Consider the following 16,586-nt stretch of genomic DNA (forward strand, 5'->3'; position numbering starts at 1 on the left):
CTTGTGTCCCATGGGAAGCGCTGCGGATGCACAGGTATGTTATCCTGCTGGGGTTTGGGTTCCTGCAAGGCCCAGGCAGGATGCGCTGCGCTGTGTCCTGTTGGCATGTCAAGGATCATGTCTGAGCTGCAGCCCCATTCATAGGGCTGGCTATGAACCGTCTCGCTCCTGGCCTCGCAGCATCACCCGTTGAGTTACTGTCCTGGCTGTCACAGCACAGGCAGTGCGCTCTGCTCCTCGATGCAGCCTGGGCTTGCATCAGGGCTGGTTTCTCAGTGCTGATTTGGAAGGTGCCCATAAATCACTGTTTAAAAGAAGAGTTGGTGGAGTGAGGAAGATTCTTTTGTAGGATCTGTTATTTGCCCTGGTTTTACTTATTCTGGATCATGTTGATTCTGGGTAAAGCTTTCATCCCCTTTAATAAGCGGAGGCTGCCTGGAAACCCCTGTATGTGACATGGGTGCCATTGCCTTTGCGACCAAGCCTGTACCCTCTTGCAAAGGGTTATCAGAGCTGTTCAAGAAAACTGCTCAGTGTTCTGCCCATAAACTGAACTCAAATGGGGCTTCTCGTAGACTGGTTTGGGCCGGAAGGGACCTTAAAGCTCACCCAGTTCCAGCCCCCCGCCACGGGCAGGGCCACCTTCCACTGGAGCAGGTTTTCCCCATTTCAGATGCTGGAGCCTTTGCTTCAGTGCTGCGCTGGGCTCTGGTGGGGCACTTCCTTGTGGATACCTGGGGATTACGGGAGAAGGGGGAGCTGATGGGTGGGGAGGGAAATAGGCAGGGAAAGGAGCGAGGAAGCGCTGCGTGCAGCGGGAGAGGGCCTGAGCGGTGCGAGGTGCTCCCCGCCGGGCTCCCGGTCCCCGCTCAGCACCTCTGTTGGATGGGTTGAGCGCCAGCTCCCCGTCCTCTTGTTCCCCATCCGCCACACGAGGGCAGGCGGCTGCTGAGCAGAGCGCAGCGAGGCACCGGCTGGCAGCGGGCGCACCCTCCCCTGCGCGCTGCGGGGCGCTGGGTGCTGCCCGCGGGCCCCTCCAGGATTCGGCCCCCGCAGCGGGTGAGGATGAAGGCGCCTGTGATGAGTGTGCGGAGGCCGCCCCAGCGCTGTCACCGCTGCAGCAGGAGCAGGGCCGGGCAGCGCATCCCCTTTGCGGGGTTGATGAGGCCAAGAGGCCCCATCCCGTGCAGCAGCTCCCCCGGCAGCGCCGGGCTGCAGGGGTTTGTCAGGGCACTTCAGCCCATCCCGGCTGGAATGAGCCAAAGCTCCACGGACTCGGCTCGGAGAGGGTGTTGGGAGCAGTGTTTGGTGGATTGGCCTCAGTTCAGGCCAAACCCCAGAGAGCTCAAGGGCATCGGTGCCATAGGTTTTTTGATCTGAAGGGAAGTTGCTGTATTTAACCGTTAAAGGATGATGCTAAAAAATGGCCACTAAAGCCAAGCATCCAAGGGGCTGCGTGTTAGCAACAGCAGCTGTTGGAAAGCAAGGAATACAGCGATTGCCGTGGATTTCCCTCCCCGTGGTCATGCATTTACAGGTGAAGACAAACAGCTGAAACAGGCAGGTCAGGCAGTCTGTCTCCTTGGACGTTTTAAGCCATTCTGGAGGAGCCCTGGGTGTTCACGCTTGGGTCTGGGAAAGAGCTGGGTCTTAAAGTTTAACCGTGGGCATTGTAAAGGTGCAATGAATTGCAGCAGAGCCCGGTGCCAGCGTGAGGAGGAGCCAGGGAGGGACTCAGAGAGGTCACCAAGTTCCTAACCTAGCAAAAAGAAACCATAGAACCCCAGCCTGGTTTGTGTTGAAGGGACCTCAAAGCTCCTCCAGCTCCAAGCCCTGCCACAGGCAGGGACCCCTTCCACTAGAGCAGCTTGCTCCAAGCCCCTGTGTCCAACCTGCCCTTGAACACTGCCAGGGATGGGGCAGCCACAGCTTCTCTGGGCACCCTGTGCCAGCGCCTCAGCACCCTCACAGGGAAGAGCTTCTGCCTAAGAGCTCATCTCAGTCTCCCCTCGGGCAGGTTAAAGCCATTCCCCTTGGCCTGTCCCTACATCCCTTGTCCCAAGCCCCTCTCCAGGTTTCCTGCAGCCCCTTCAGGCACTGGAGCTGCTCTCAGGTCTCCCCTTCAGGAGCCTTCTCTTGTCCAGGCTGCCCCAGCCCAGCTCTCTCAGCCTGGCTCCAGAGCAGAGCTGCTCCAGCCCTCGCAGCAGCTCCATGCCCTCCCCTGGACTCTTAGAAGACATCAGACTGCGATCACAACAGGGACATCCAGCCTGCTTCATAACCAGAACAAGCAAAAGGTGAACTCCTTGGACAAACCTTTGTAAAGCACCTCAGACCTGTAATTAAACACTGAGCTAACCTTGGCCTGTTCTGCTGTAGCACAGCGAAGCTCTTGCAAGTCGTAAGGGATGGGCTGAGGTCTCCACGGTAGTTACAGACTCTTCGTCTGTGGAAGGCTGTGATGCATTTATAGACCATAGCAATCCAGTTGATATAGATATGGCAATCCCTGAGCTGACAGGCTGCAGCTACGGGTTATCCATCCTTGAAATACAGGTGTCCAGAGCAGGGACTGAGCCTGTTGTGCTCAGCCCAGGCAGTTGCTGTCCTTAACTCAGACCATGAAGCTCGGTATGGTTTCATCCCAGTGCATCCTGGTGTGATGCTGTGCTACCACAGGCTCACAAGCTCTTCATTTAATCATTATTCTGTGTTTCCACAGCAGGTGCTGACATTTCACTCCTGTCCCGGAATGAAAGGTCAAAACTGCCACTGCAATGCCCAGGGCTTCCACCTGCAGCTGCATTTGTAGCTGCCTGCCTGCATAGGCAGCATTTCTGAGCAGGTTTGTGAACGGGTGCTGCTGAGCTCACGGGTGTGCTTGGGGGGCTGCCTGGGTCAGTGAATTCCCTTTGCAGACCCTATCACCTGCACCACAGGGGCAGGTTTTCTCTGACAGAAGGAGCTGCACACATCGTGGGACTAGCTTTTGGGTTTCTGCTGTTGTTGTAACCTAGCACACGGGAGCATACCAGAAAGAGCTGATGGGGGATGCGAGCATCCCAAACAGGACAGATACCTGATCGATCTGCATCAAAGATCCAGTGCAGAAACACTGGCGCAGCTTTCATTTTGTACTTGTTCTCACTGCTCACACTGCTTGAATCTCTGTGTCTCTGAACTCACTGTCTATGCTCGCAGCAGCTACTGAAGCACTTTGCTTTCAGCTAAGGATCAGTAAATATCTCCGTGCATCAGTGAGGGCTCAGTGTGTGCCCTCCCGCACCGAGTGCCCCAAACCATCTCATCAGATGTGGATCTTTGCTCAGCTGAGGGGTGTTTTCTCAGAGCATCTTGTCCTGTTGCCTGGGAGAGGAGTAAATGGTAGTGAGTGATGCTGGGGAGAGACAGCAGGGAGGTGGGATGGAGGGAGTTCCTTCTCCCCATGAGCTGGGGTGGCTTTAACCCCAGCGATGACAAAGCTGCCCTGCTTCAGGACTTAGGGAGATCGAGCATCCAGGTGATGTTAACACTGTGCTTGATGGCTTTAGCTGCTGGGGAGTGTGCGTAGCCTATGGTTTGGCATCCTGAGAGGCAAAGGGGACGTTTAAGTCAAGAGGAAACGGCCTCAAGCTGCACCAGGGCAGGTTTAGATGGAGCTGAGGAACAATTCCTGCCCCAGAGGGTGCTCGGACATTGGAACAGGCTGCCCAGGGCAGGGATGCAGTCACCGTCCCTGCAAGTGTTCACAACCCATGGAGACGAGGCCTCAGCACCATGGGGCAGTGGGCAGCAGCTTGCAGGGAGGGTGCTACTTCCCTACTGCCTGAGGAATTGCTGAGGTTGTCAGGAGCATGGAGACTCCCTATTCCTGGGGAGTCTGAAAATGCGCATAGATGGGAAATAAGGAATAATTCAAGGATGTTTTATTCTTACATTTAGGGCTGGGGTTGTCTCTTTAATGTTTTATACGTGTTTTTTTGCACACTGATAGGTAAGCTTATATTGCACAGTCAAAAGCTATTCGTTTTCTCCCAAGATTGTCGATTTTCTTTCCAAATTGCTAAATTACATTCTCAATTTTATGGGAATGCTCTGCCGTTCGTGCAAAATCCTGCGCTCAGATGCTTAGGCCCATCTCATCGTGCCAGACCCTTAGGTGAACTAATTGGATCCGTCTTACTGGTACCTCTCTATCAGGAAACCTCTTTGGTGCACTTAGGAAGTTTTCTCCTTGGTAAAGCAGAGAAAAAACGTTATCCCCATGTTGCACAGGGAGAGGTGTGGGAGCAAGGCAATGAAGGAGCTCCCAGGGCTGCCTGGGCTGAAGGTGTTTGAGATGGAGCTACCGCACTGTGAATCCCCAGTGCTTCAATGTTCACCTCTGCTTGTGTTTCTTCCCTCCTGTAGCACCGCATGGCTGATGCTTGATGTACTGCAACAAGACTGTTGGTGACTGCTTCTGGGCTCAGGTTTTTCACTTCTAAGTCTCCTACCTGGGTAGGCAGAAGCTCTTCCCTGTGAGGGTGCTGAGGCGCTGGCACAGGGTGCCCAGAGAAGCTGTGGCTGCCCCATCCCTGGCAGTGTTCAAGGGCAGGTTGGACACGGGCTTGGAGCAAGCTGCTCCAGTGGAAGGGGTCCCTGCCCGTGGCAGGGGCTGGAACTCCATGATCTTTAAGGTCCCTTCAACCCAAACCTCAGCCTGGGGTTTGCACTCACGCCTGCTTCCGATGGGATCACTTTGGATTGAAGTAATTCTGTGGAAGATGTCCCAGAAGTCCAGGTGCTGCTGGGCAGTTTGCAGTGCATTGGTGCTGTGCCCAGGCCCTCTCTGTGGCAGGATTTTGTTTAGCACCATGGCCTGCAATGGGAACCGCTCCGTGTTCCCTTGCCACTTGTCTGCAGAGCAAAGTGAACCCTTTATGGGTTTGCTTGCCCTGGCAGAGTGCGTTTGTATCGGTTCAAGGCTTTGGACCATGCAATGAGGAGATATCTTTGCCCTTCAACTGAATGCACTCTGTTGGATCAGGGGCTCGCGTTCCAGGGGCAGCTAAACCAAAGCCATCCCCACTCGCCCTAAATACCGGTCACTGCCCGCAATTCTTATTTGTGAGAGCAGCTTTTAGCAGAGCCAAACCTCTTTATCCCCGAGCCTTTCCTCCTTGCTCTTGCCCAGGTCACACAAGGGAGCAAAGCCCTGGAAGGCTGTCGGTAAGACCCAAATGCTGCTCGCTCCACTCTGCAAGAATCAGCAGGATATTTACTACTGGCCTCAGAGGAGCTGCAGTGAGAGAAACAGGGGCACAGGGAGGAAAAGTCGCTTGGCTTTAAGCATGTGTTGCTTAAATTATTCAGTTTCTCCTAAAACAGCCCATTGAATAATACATGGTGGTCACTTCTGCTTCTAAATGCTTGCACTTAGACTGAGGTTAAGATGAGGTCCTGAAATGCACTTGCGCTCAGGTTCCCCTGCAGATAGATGCCCACCGAGCACTGCCTCGGTCCCAGCAGCTCTTCTCCTCCACATTTTAATGCTCCAGGTCCTGTGTTTGGGCAGTGCCAGCTCCAAGCCTGGTCCCCAACACCTCCTGTTCCATGAGACCTCTTTAGACAGCCCCAAAGCACGAACAGTCACAAGCTGGGGCTTGTTTCTCTTTGCTTCCTCTACTGCTGGCCAAGCCCTCTAAGTCATTTGTCAACAGCTTTTATACCTTCTTCATTAAAGTGGAGTTCTGACCTAATTGCAGTAATGCCCGAGTCTGTGGAAGTGCCCTACACCAGTCACAGGATGAGTGATGGAGCACAGCAGCTCATTCGCCCTTTCATCCTCATCCTGTCCCCAGAACATGCACACACACAGAGATGCCCGCAGCTAAGGAGCATTTCTGCTTGAGACACCATAGCTCAGCTTTTCCACGTTTTCCATGTTTTCCAGTCTTACTTAAAGGGTGGGGGGATGTCAGGAGAAACGAATCTGCTTCACACTTACCTGCTTAATGTTTAATAGTAATCATAGAAAACAACCCCCCAAGAGCTGTTTGCAAGGCCTGCCATTGATGCACTGTATGCAGGAATGATTTAGCATTTAAAACCAGATATACGTAAGGGGGCTCATTATTGTGCTTGGCAAGGAGACAAACGTGGATGTCCAGTGAGGCTCCTTTTAAAAGGAAGCTTCCCTTCTGCTGATAATGCTGTCCTGCTCCATGGAAGGTGAAACCTGGCTGAGCATCCAGCGGGATAAAGAGTTGTGGGTTGGGAAGTGCCTTCAAGTGGGTGAGTGTTAAATCTTACAGGGTTTTTTATTAGGTTACTTGGCTCAGGCAAGAAGGGTGCAATGTGAATAGCCAAGCCCTCTGAGGTCTGTTCATGTTCTCACAGACGCAAGTGAGGATGCTGCTAATGAGAAACCCCAATGTGAGCTCCAAGCCTGGCCAGCTGGGAGCAGTACTTGGATGGCTTCTGGTGTAGCTGCTGCTGGCATCACCTCTGGAAGGGTCAGGCCATGGATGCAGCTGAAGGAACCAAATCAGTGCGAGGTCATGATGGGCTGGAGCAGGGACCGAGGACAAGGGAGCAGAGGTGGGCTCTGCCGTACAAGCAGCCACGTGGGGCACAGATGTGACTCCTGTGCTGGGAGACCTGGAGCAGGAAAAGCCCCAACAGGCCAAGAGAGCCTCTGGAAGCAGCAGGCGCCTGCAGCAGAGGGGCAGGTTGGTGCTGTGCCCTGCTGTGAGCTGAATGTGTGGCCAGTGAACGTCAGGCCAATCCCCAGCTGCAGGATAGGGCTCACAGCATCCTCAGGTGTCTGTGGGCACTGGGAGAAAGTGGCTGCAAGAAGCAGGAGCTCTGGTTTGCAGTTTTTGATCCTTACCGTGGTGTGCAGTGGATTTTCCTTGGTGAGAAAGAGGAGAGTGGGAAGCCTGAATGGGAAGAAGGAACAGAGATCTCCATCCTGCAAATGGTAGCTGGGCAGTGCAGGAGCCCATCGCTGGCCCCAGAGCCACCCTGTCATTGAGGGAGGCTCTTCATGCTGCTTCACATTGCTCTGTTCCAAGGTGTCCTCCCTTGCCATGGTTCATGGCTCCCTGGGGCTGCTCCAAATCCACTGGCTCCAGCAATGATTCCTCATCAGTGACGGACAGAAACACTGTGTCCCTGTAGTTCCTTGAATTATTGGGTATAAAAGTTGCCACTGAGTCACCCGTCCGCTCTTCCACCCGCAAAGCAGCATTTGAGGAGCAGTCTAACGCTCCTCATCCCTTTGGAAGCACCTCATTACCATGCAACTGGAGACAGCTTCTGCATGAGCCGAGCAGAAATACTCCTCCATTATACCTCTTCGCAGCGTTTTTGCATATAATATTAAGCAATAATATAATGTAAGAAGGCATAAATCAAGTTTTACTGTGGTGCCACTGCACAGGACAAGAGCACTCCTGGAAAGGCACCTGAATACATCACGGCCTCCTTTGGAGTGGGAGCAGTTGATCTGTTCAGCAGAATATTTGTGGGTTCTGCTGTAAATCCCATCTCGAGGCTCTCCACATCCCATAACGGGGCTCCCTTAGTGCGTGCAGCCACTCAACTCATACCTGGGTTACCCGCACTGACCCAGGCTTGCACTTTGACCACGTCGCCTGCTGCTCCAGCTGCTTGCGGAGCTCGCTCTGTGCTGCTGAGCCTGTGATGGAGTCAGAAGTGCAGCATCTCTGCAGGGTTCAGCCCAGGGTTGGATGCGCCGATCCGTCAGGCTGCTGGCTCCATGCAGAGCCAGTTCACAGCAGAGCCCTGTAATTCTACATCCCAGCTCCCCTGTGAGCGGGGTGCCCATGGTGTGACAGCCCTGCGTTGGTAATTGTCGGCAGCACTTCATTTCCATAGATGAATGCTCTGGGTTGATCCCTTCTGGGCTGTCTCCTGGCAGCGTCTCTTCAGTTGATTAATCACCAGGAGATGATAAATGAAAATATCAGCTTGAGAAACGCCTGCCCTGTGCTCCCAGCAGAGGCAGCAGTGCACGGTGAATAGTTCTCTCCCATCTTTTCTGCTTTGATTCCCTCTGTAAAGCATTCCGGGGCTCTGCTGATGTTCAGCCCCACTCGCTGTGGGCTGGAGGAGAGATGGGTGTTGCAGTTTGGGCAGTGGGGAGGAGTGCTTCAAGCATCCTTCCTCCCTGCGGGCTGTGCCTTGTGAGCAGCATGGCCCAAACTCCAGCACACTGCCTGTTTCATCCTCTGCTGTGCTTTGGGGTCTTCCAGTGATGGGGGGGAGTAGAAAAGCTTTTAAGCCACAATGGCTGTGTCTGTATCTTTAGTTTTACAAAGGATGCAAAACTCTTCAGATAACCAGGCAGGTTGGATGGGGCTTGGAGCAAGCTGCTCTAGTGGAAGGTGTCCCTGCCCGGGGCAGGGGTTTGGAACTGGATGAGCTTTAAGGTCCCATCCAACACAAACCAGCCTGTGACTCTCTGACAACGGTTAGCTGTATATCAAGCTGCCCCTGCAAAACCTGTGCCCTATCCACAATTAAGAGCTGGTTTGGAAAGGTTTGGATCTGGCTGGATTTTTACCCCTCAAATATTCTGTAACTTTAGCAAGTTTTGTGATCTATATGTGGGAGACAAGGCTCTTCAAACACTTTGGGAAAGAAAGAGGAGATCCCTAGGACTGTAGGGCAGAGATTTTCCAAGGCTCTAGGAGGCATTTCTGATATGAGTGTGACAGAAACAGTTCCAGTTCTGGAGTATCTCACATTTGGACAGGCAGAGTGGTTTGTCTGTGCATTCTTGATGTACAGCTCTATTGGCATCTGCAGCGTCTTTAAGTGATGCATCTCTCTGAAGGCTTCACTGCTTCTGCTGTGTGATCTGTTCCCAACAAACTCCGGAGAGCCAGTGATTTATCAGCCACTGCCACTGCTTTTTTGGGGTGAGGAAAAGGCTAATGCTTTATGGATCTATCAGCATTCCAATATGGCACATGGAATACAATATCCTGCCAAAGAGGGGAGGGATGTCTGCTACCTCGCAATCCATCATTCCTCCCAGCGCCCCATAGCAAATGTGCTTTTCTTTTTCAGACAATGTGTGAGTACTTTTAGATAGTGAAGAGCTTCTCCCTTCTCCTCCTCCACAAAATCTATATGAACGCCTGAAAATGCAGCTTCTGCAAGGTGCAGAATAAGATGGAAAGGGTCATTTTGACAGGGAGAAGCCATCACTGCCTGCAGCTCTTGGTTTCGGCAGGACATAGGAGATCTACAGTGATGTAGCTGGGCCACAGTCAGCATAAGGGATTGCAACAGGGGTGAGGAAGCCACGGTGACCATGCCCATGCAGGCGGTCAGGTACGTGCTGTAAACATGCACATGTGTCAACAGGTGCTCCAGGTACCTTCGTTTCTCCCCAGCCCCACGGCGATTCCCTCTGCTACAGGCATGGCTCTGCTGGCCTTGTCCCCATGGAGCTCATCCACCCTGTTTACAGTGACAAATTGGACTGAGTTGCTAACCTGGTGAGCACATCTACTGCGGAGTCCGAGTCCCTCTCCTATGCCTCTCCTTGGTGTTTCAATTGATTCAGGGTTTTCCCAGTGGAGAGCTTTGTAAGAGCGTTTGATCCCATCAGCTGCACATGATCCTGCCTCTCATTACCCACAGGCTTGCGGCAGGTAGATGATGAAGTGAAGTTTTTACGGTGTGAGCAGTTGTAACAAGGGAAATGATCATCCTGGATATGAGACAACTTGGCTTTTACTACATCTGCTGGCACACAACTAGCTCAGTGACTTTGCCTTTGATCTTGGAGCAAGTCGTCTGCTTTCTCCTCTGGGACAACCCTGCACTTGCTACCCTCAGCCATTAAAAGGACAAGTGATGTGGATGAGCAGTACTCAGGGAAATAGCTTCAGATCTTCTTTGGGTTGTTGCAGTCTTTATGGAGGTCAAAGAGTCTGCAGTTTTCACCTTGGGAATGCTTCTGCAGGCACCAGGGTGGAGAGCATCCTTTGGGTGCTGCAGGACACAACAATATTGTTGGTCCATGGATGGGATGCCATTCACCCCCCATCTCCACCCAGCTGCATCCTTGAGCTTATTACCCCAAGGAAAGTCAGTAATGCTGGAGTGAAAACTGGGGGAAACAAGTACAAAACACTTGCTCCCTTAGGACGAGTCCTCAGTTAAAATGGGAGTTCTTTTTTTTGCCTGCCAGTGGACTTTGGGCCTAAGCTAAACCGGTGCCTGAAAGAAAGAGCTTCCACTTGGTTTTGTTGTACGCTTCCACAAGCGCTACCTCACTTCTGCCATAGCTCCTGGTGGATGAATAAACTTCCTTTTACAGGGAGTCGTTGTCAGGATAATGACGGATCCCACTGTGGAGCCAGATCCAGCGATGAGCACTAATGTTGTTTGCTAATTTGGTTTGAAGTCTGCAAGCGCTCGCTCGTCTTAGTGCAGATCCCTGAACGCGCCTCTTTGGCGCCGGGTGTAATTCTTTGTTCTAATGGCATGCCTGACAGCATCTGTGTACTTACCTGCAGCGGTAAAAGCCTCCTGTACTTAAATGCAATACACACAGAGGTTTGAAGATGAACCCAGGAGGTGCGTGAATACCTTTTAGATGCCTGTAATTCAGCTCATAAATACAGTGCAGATTGCAATAGTGCGTGTAAAGCCGCGCTTCAAACACCAGCCTTTGTATTTGGCAATTTGGTCGCATTGATTCCTAACTTAAAGCAGTGCGGTACCTGAACCCCAAACTGTTGCATAAACATAACAAATCCATCAGTGAATCAATGAGGGAGATGCAGAGAAGATGCGTTAACCACGCAGTGCGATGCAGCCACATGAGCTGAAGGATGTGTGATGGTATTGCACGTGAGGAACCGGGAGAAACGGAAACGTGTGAAGGATGGATCCTCATCACTGAGCATCTGCCCGCCCTTCTCCCTCTTGAAACCAGGCACAATTTGCACTGAGGAGCACCTGCGCCCCAGAGCAAAATGAGATTTCCAGGTTGTTGTGAATCCCAGGTCTTTCTGCTGGCCGGTTAATGGGAATCTTGTCAGCAGCGCTTACCAGGCACGATAAACAGGGAATAAATAGCGCGGTCTGCAGACAGCAACAGGCTCCCGCAATCCATTCACCAGTGAGACACGTTGCACATTCCGGCTTATTAGTCTCATATCCATAACGTATTTTAACAATGTCTTCCTGGCAGGCATTTTCTTAGAACAAACACCCAGGTTGGGCGCTCATTTGTCATCCCTCTTCAGGATTCCAGGGTGAAAAAGAGCTGGTAGCAAGCCATTAGCGATGATTTGATCCTGTGTTTGCACTGCAAATCTGACATAGATTTTTCTTGTGCTTATACTTGCTCCCTCGTTGGTTCCCCGTGCAGGCTGCAGGGGAGCACCCCGGGCTGAACACAGGGTCGGCGATTTTTCATACGTGGCCCCTGCTTTGTTTAAAAGAAAGCCTTTCCTCACCCTGCTGGGTTTGCTTTGTACAGCTGAGGAATGAGCAGCGTGGGCCCTTCCAGCTCAGTGTGCGCGGCTGGAATTCAAGCACAACTGTTGAGCACAACTCTTTGCGCATGGCCACCTATTCCTGATGGTGACTCGGAGCTGCGTTGTACTAGCCCGGCTGGGGGTGCCAGTGCCCCATTGTCCCATTTTCCCAGTGTCCCATTGTCCCAGTGTCCCGTTGTCCCATTTTCCCATTGTCCCAGGGTCCCATTTTCCCATTGTCCCAGTGTGCCATTGTCCCAGTATCCCATTACCCCAGTGTCCCATTGTCCTAGTGTGCCATTGTCCCAGCATCCCAGTGTCCCACTGTCTCATTGTCCCAGTGCCCCATTGCCCCAGTGTCTTATTGTCCCAGTGTCCCCATGTCCCACTATCCCATTGCCCCAGTATTCCACTGTCCCAGTGTCCTTATGTCCCAGTATCCCACTGTCCCAGTATCCCACTGTCCCCGTGTCCCATTGTCCCCATGCCCCTGTGGTTCATTGATGGCTCCGGGCAGCGCGGGCTGGAAACTGCCGCGCGCGGGGCAAGTGTGCGGGTGGCGGGGCGAGCACCAATCAGCTTGCGGAACCGGCTGAGCGGGGACCAATGGGAGCGCGGCGAGGCGGGGCGGGGCGGGGCCTTGGGGGCGCTCCGGGCGCAGCGCGGGGTTGGAGTCGGCTCCGCTGCCGGCCGCGATGCCTGCGGGTGCGGAGTAGCCCGGGACCATGTTCGGGAGCGGCGGAGCGCTCCTGCTGCTGCTGGCAGCGCTGCTCGGTGCCCCGGCCAGCGCGCAGCCCAAGGGGGAAGACGCCTGCCGCCCCGTCCGCGCCTCCTTCCAGGTGCTGCAGCCCGGAGCCAAGTGGGTGCCTGAGAGCCCAGTGCCAGGTGAGACCGCCCGGCACCGTGGCGTCTGGTCTGCAGCCCTCCCCTCCGGGGCTCGCCGCCGCAGCGCCCCGGCGGAGGGGTGCGGAAGGGTGCGGAAGGGTGAAGGGGGTCTCTGTGCCTTAGCGGGACGGTGCGGAGCCGGCTCTCCCGGCGGCTGGGGCTCGGGGTGCCGGGCTCCGCGCTGCCTTAAATCGGGGTCTGGGATCTCCTCGCTGTGCAGCCCAGGACTCTCGCTCCCAGCCCGGGCTCAGGGGATGCCACGGCTCGGGGAAACAGGCTGGAAACGGGCAGCGAGCACCGAGCAGGGTGAGGTGTTACTCTGCTGTGCAATTAGCATCACAGGTGGTACCGCACCAAACCTCATCAGCTACACCCTGCTAGGCTGCTTTCCGTATACATGCCTCTTTCCTATTATAAAATGTAAGTGAAATACTTGAATTCCTGCCTTTTAAAGCTGCTTTTGCAGCTTTTTGGTAATGAGGGAGGGAGTGTGGGCTCCTCTGGGTGGGTGCCTGTGTGTACGCAGAAGGATGAGGTTCTGGTGGCTGCGTTATGGAGCTGCCTGGGGAGCTCCGAGGCGGTTGTGCTGGGTTAAATATGCAGCAGAGAAGCCCGCCCTGGAAAGCTTCTGATCAAAGTAGGAAAGGGAAGAGATAGCAGGCAAACGTGACACACAGGGGAGGTGCAATGAGATCATCGCCAGCGGTAGCTGCTTCTAATAACCATGTGTTGAGTTATGGTTCTTGTGTTGGGAGTCAGGGCCAGAGACACAAGAGTTGCTTCAACACTAATCTGCTGCAGCGGAGGAGAGGAAGGGGAGAAGGTGGGACTGGAAGGTGGAGTGTCTGCTGGTGTGCATCCCAAAATCCTTTGGGCTCTAGGACTGTAGCAATGCCTCAGGTCATCAACAGCTGTGAGATCTAGGAGAGAGGGGATGTAAGTCCTGGTGTGAGAGTACCTCCCCTACCCCTTCCTATCCTTGCATCCCCTTCCCATATAATATTAGACTCTTAATGTGCCCTTTGGACTAGCTGCAGGAGCAGCATCTCTTCTTCCTCCGTTCTGCAGAGCCTCAGTCTCCTTGTCAGTATGGAGCACTGGAAATACTTTGTGATTAAATGCTTGGATGGAGAGTTGCAGGGAGGGGAAGGAGCTGCTCTTATCACCACTAAACCAACAGATTTTGTTCTTTGTAATCAAAGAAATGCCTTCCCTTCCTCCTGTGGGAGGCAGTGAATGCCTGTTTTGATCCCTAGGTAACTTTCTTGGAGTGTATATTTACAGGGAGATGTGATGGAGGGGTGAGCAGCAGCTGTGCTGAGCGTGGTGAGGGCTGCTGCAGCCTGGGGGCTGCACCGTGGTGGGTCCTTCCCAGGAGCCAGTGGCGTCCTGCATCCTGGCCCAGGCTGTGATTTCAGTGCGTGGTTTCGCTTGGAGATTTCCTTTCCTGGCTGGGTTCAGGTTGCTGGAGTTGCTGGTGCCCCTCTGGGAGCCCCAGCTGCATCCAATGCTGTTCAGGAGGAGGAAGGAGCCCTTTACCTCTCTGCAGAGCCTGTGGGTAGCTGGATCAATATCTTGTAACAGGGCTGGTGTTTCAAGTGAACACTTCCAGCTTGTTATGATGATAAAGTTCCCGCATATCAAATCGAAAGTGGATTTTACGTTTGCCTAAGTACATAAACTTGATCATAATTAAAGCAATGAGTGCTTGCTTATACCTTGGATCTGGCCCATCTTGCATGACTCTGTAGTAATTACACTTCAGAGCGCTCGCTTTTCCTAGTAGCAGCTGCATAAATCTCTGTAATAGGGAAACATCACTCAAGGACTATTTCCCAGGCTTCTGTTTATGGCTTTCTTCCTTTCATACATCTGTCAATTAGAAAAGTTTTGGAGCTCCCAGCCACAAATCAGCACAGGATCAATTCTGAGAACCTCTGCTTATAGATCACATCACCCTAGAGAAACTAAGGCTTGAAACAACCTACTTCAAACCTGTCAGGGGGGTTTTGACACAAGCAGAAAAGTGACTTCAGGACGCCACGTTTTGCAGTAGGAGCAGTTGTGGCTCAAGGCATTAAAGCAGAGGAAACACTGCTGAGCTGCAACACACGCGGGAGAAGTGTCCCACGGCTCCATTTTACCGGAGCAGTGGTGCATGGGCTTGGGGGACATGAGTGCAGTGCTCCCTGGAGAGGATCCAGCCACACCAGGCTGATGCTTTGAATGAGGAGAAAGGCAGTTCTGATAAATGGGAGGGAAGTGTCATGCTGTTTCATGAGCAGTACGAATGTTCCGGGAATAATTCTAGCTGAAGGCGTGCATCAGGCAGCGAGCAGGAACTCGGTCTCCTCTGGTCCTAAAGCCTGGGGACTGGGTTTTTGTAGCTCTGGAGCATGCTTTGGCATGCTGGGAGGTGGGGAGCAGCACGACTGAACTACTGTCAGCTGTGGCTGACTGTTGGGAGCAGTGGGAGGATGTAATTCATGGCAACAGCTCGACTCAAGCTAGATGAGAGGCCCTGTGCTGGAGAGGAGCGAAGGCAGGGTGATGGGAGAGTGCTTTTAGTAGGCTTTCGGAGTTGAGACTTTATGCCAGCTCATGAGCCACCTGCGGTTCTGTGCTGGAGGAACTTTGCATTCATTAATAACTAAAGTCTCTTCTTGGTTTTCTTCTTCCTTTTGTCTTTTTCCCTGCATAATTTCTCATGTATAAACTGTAGCTGGAATTGCTGTTTTTTCCCCTGTCTGCTCTCCTCTCCTCCTCGACGTTTGGATTTCTTTGTGGTGACACTCCAGATAACGGGGCTGGTCCTTGTGGATAGAGGAGAAAGGGGCAAGCTGTTGCCTCGATGACTCGGGGAGAGGGGATAGATGTGTCTGCTCTGGGCTGTGTGGATGCTGAGGAGTATTCATCTCGGCAGTGGTACCTGCAGCGCGTCTCTTCTCCTCCTCCCACAGCAGAGTGCAGTTTCTAGCTTTTTGTTCATTCTCTTTGATGGAAGCAAATATGGATTCACCCAAAGAAAATAGAGGACACGAACCTTTTGCTGTTGGAGTTGAGGTGTAAAGCTTTACAGCCGGCTGCCTGAGCATGTCAAGCTTTCTTCTCTCTTTTCTTCTCTTGGCAGCTGCTGTGTGCCAACACACAACCTAAACACCCCAGCTCTTCCCGCTGGATTCAATGCACCTTTGCTCGGGAGCTGGTTCCCTTTGTACTCCTACTCTTTTATGCTGCTTTTCCTGAGTGGGACTAATGATTCTCCTCCCCATGCATCCTTTCCGTTCAGCTGAGCGTGCTGGTTTCAGATCTTCGCTTACTAGCTAATTGAGTTTTCTGTTCTTCATTATTCCAGGCTGGCAAGTTGCTCTCTTGCTAGTTCAGAGAGCAGGAGCAGAACCCTAAAACTCAGTAACCTCCCCAGGCAGTGGCTTTATAGCGAGATCATTTGTTTTATCTTTGCTCCCAAGGGTGGATGTTAACAACATCCCGAGCACTGTTCTTCCCAGCCTTTGGAATGGCTGTAAGGTGCGTGCGTGCGAGCGCAGCAACCGTACGTGGTGAGTGGGTGCCCGCAAGATAAGCTCCATACTTTAGATGATGGTGTCGTTGATAGATTTGTTAGAAGGAAACATCTACTCTATCAAACCTAGTTTCTCCCCAGCTTCTTCTTTTAAAAGACGTGGTGTTATGGCGTTATATTTGCCTGGCAGCACTGCAGGGCTTAGGGAAGCATCCAGAGTCAGATGGCCCTCGGAAACGCAAGATGGAATAGAAAAGAAAGGCTAATTAAGCACTAATAAATATCCCATGTGGTACCGATACTGTTCCAACTTGCATCACCTATTGAATGAGGTTGGTTTATAATTCATATCTCTTTAATTAGGTTTTAAAAAGATCAGCACTTAACCTGGCTTCTCAACAGTTGCATTTTTTTCCCTCTCCACAAACGCTGCGCATTAAAAGCCAGTGGCAGATGCATGACCTCCTAGTCACATAATTTAAAAGCAGGGGTTTGATTTAAAAAGAGAGGAATGATTGAAATGGCTGGGGGGAAACCCACTAGATTTAAAGGCTGAATTACTGCTTGTATCTGTTTAAAGCATGATGCTGAGTGTGAAACAGTTAGAGAGAGGAAAGCAGCAGCTTTCTGATGGGTGCCATTAACAAAGCGGTGTGCTGGGAGGGCAG

At 52.5% G+C, this 16,586-nt stretch overlaps 1 protein-coding gene across 2 annotated transcripts in view; it reads left to right on the plus strand.

Moving 5' to 3' along the window:
- The first annotated feature begins 12,217 nt into the window (after nucleotides 1-12,217).
- GPC3 (glypican 3) overlaps nucleotides 12,218-16,586 on the plus strand; it is a 134,709-nt gene continuing 130,340 nt past the window's right edge. For both annotated transcript variants that reach the window (XM_061446230.1, XM_061446231.1), the window contains exon 1: nucleotides 12,218-12,395. In XM_061446230.1, the coding sequence (XP_061302214.1) occupies nucleotides 12,236-12,395 (160 nt within the window). In that variant the 5' untranslated portion in view covers nucleotides 12,218-12,235. The remainder of the gene's footprint in view (nucleotides 12,396-16,586) is intronic.

The sequence above is a fragment of the Pezoporus flaviventris genome, unplaced genomic scaffold (genome assembly GCF_033815535.1).
Source record: "Pezoporus flaviventris isolate CSIRO_AGI_PZ_B2104156 unplaced genomic scaffold, CSIRO_AGI_Pfla_v1 ptg000005l, whole genome shotgun sequence".
In the NCBI taxonomy this organism is placed as follows: Eukaryota; Metazoa; Chordata; class Aves; order Psittaciformes; family Psittacidae; genus Pezoporus; species Pezoporus flaviventris.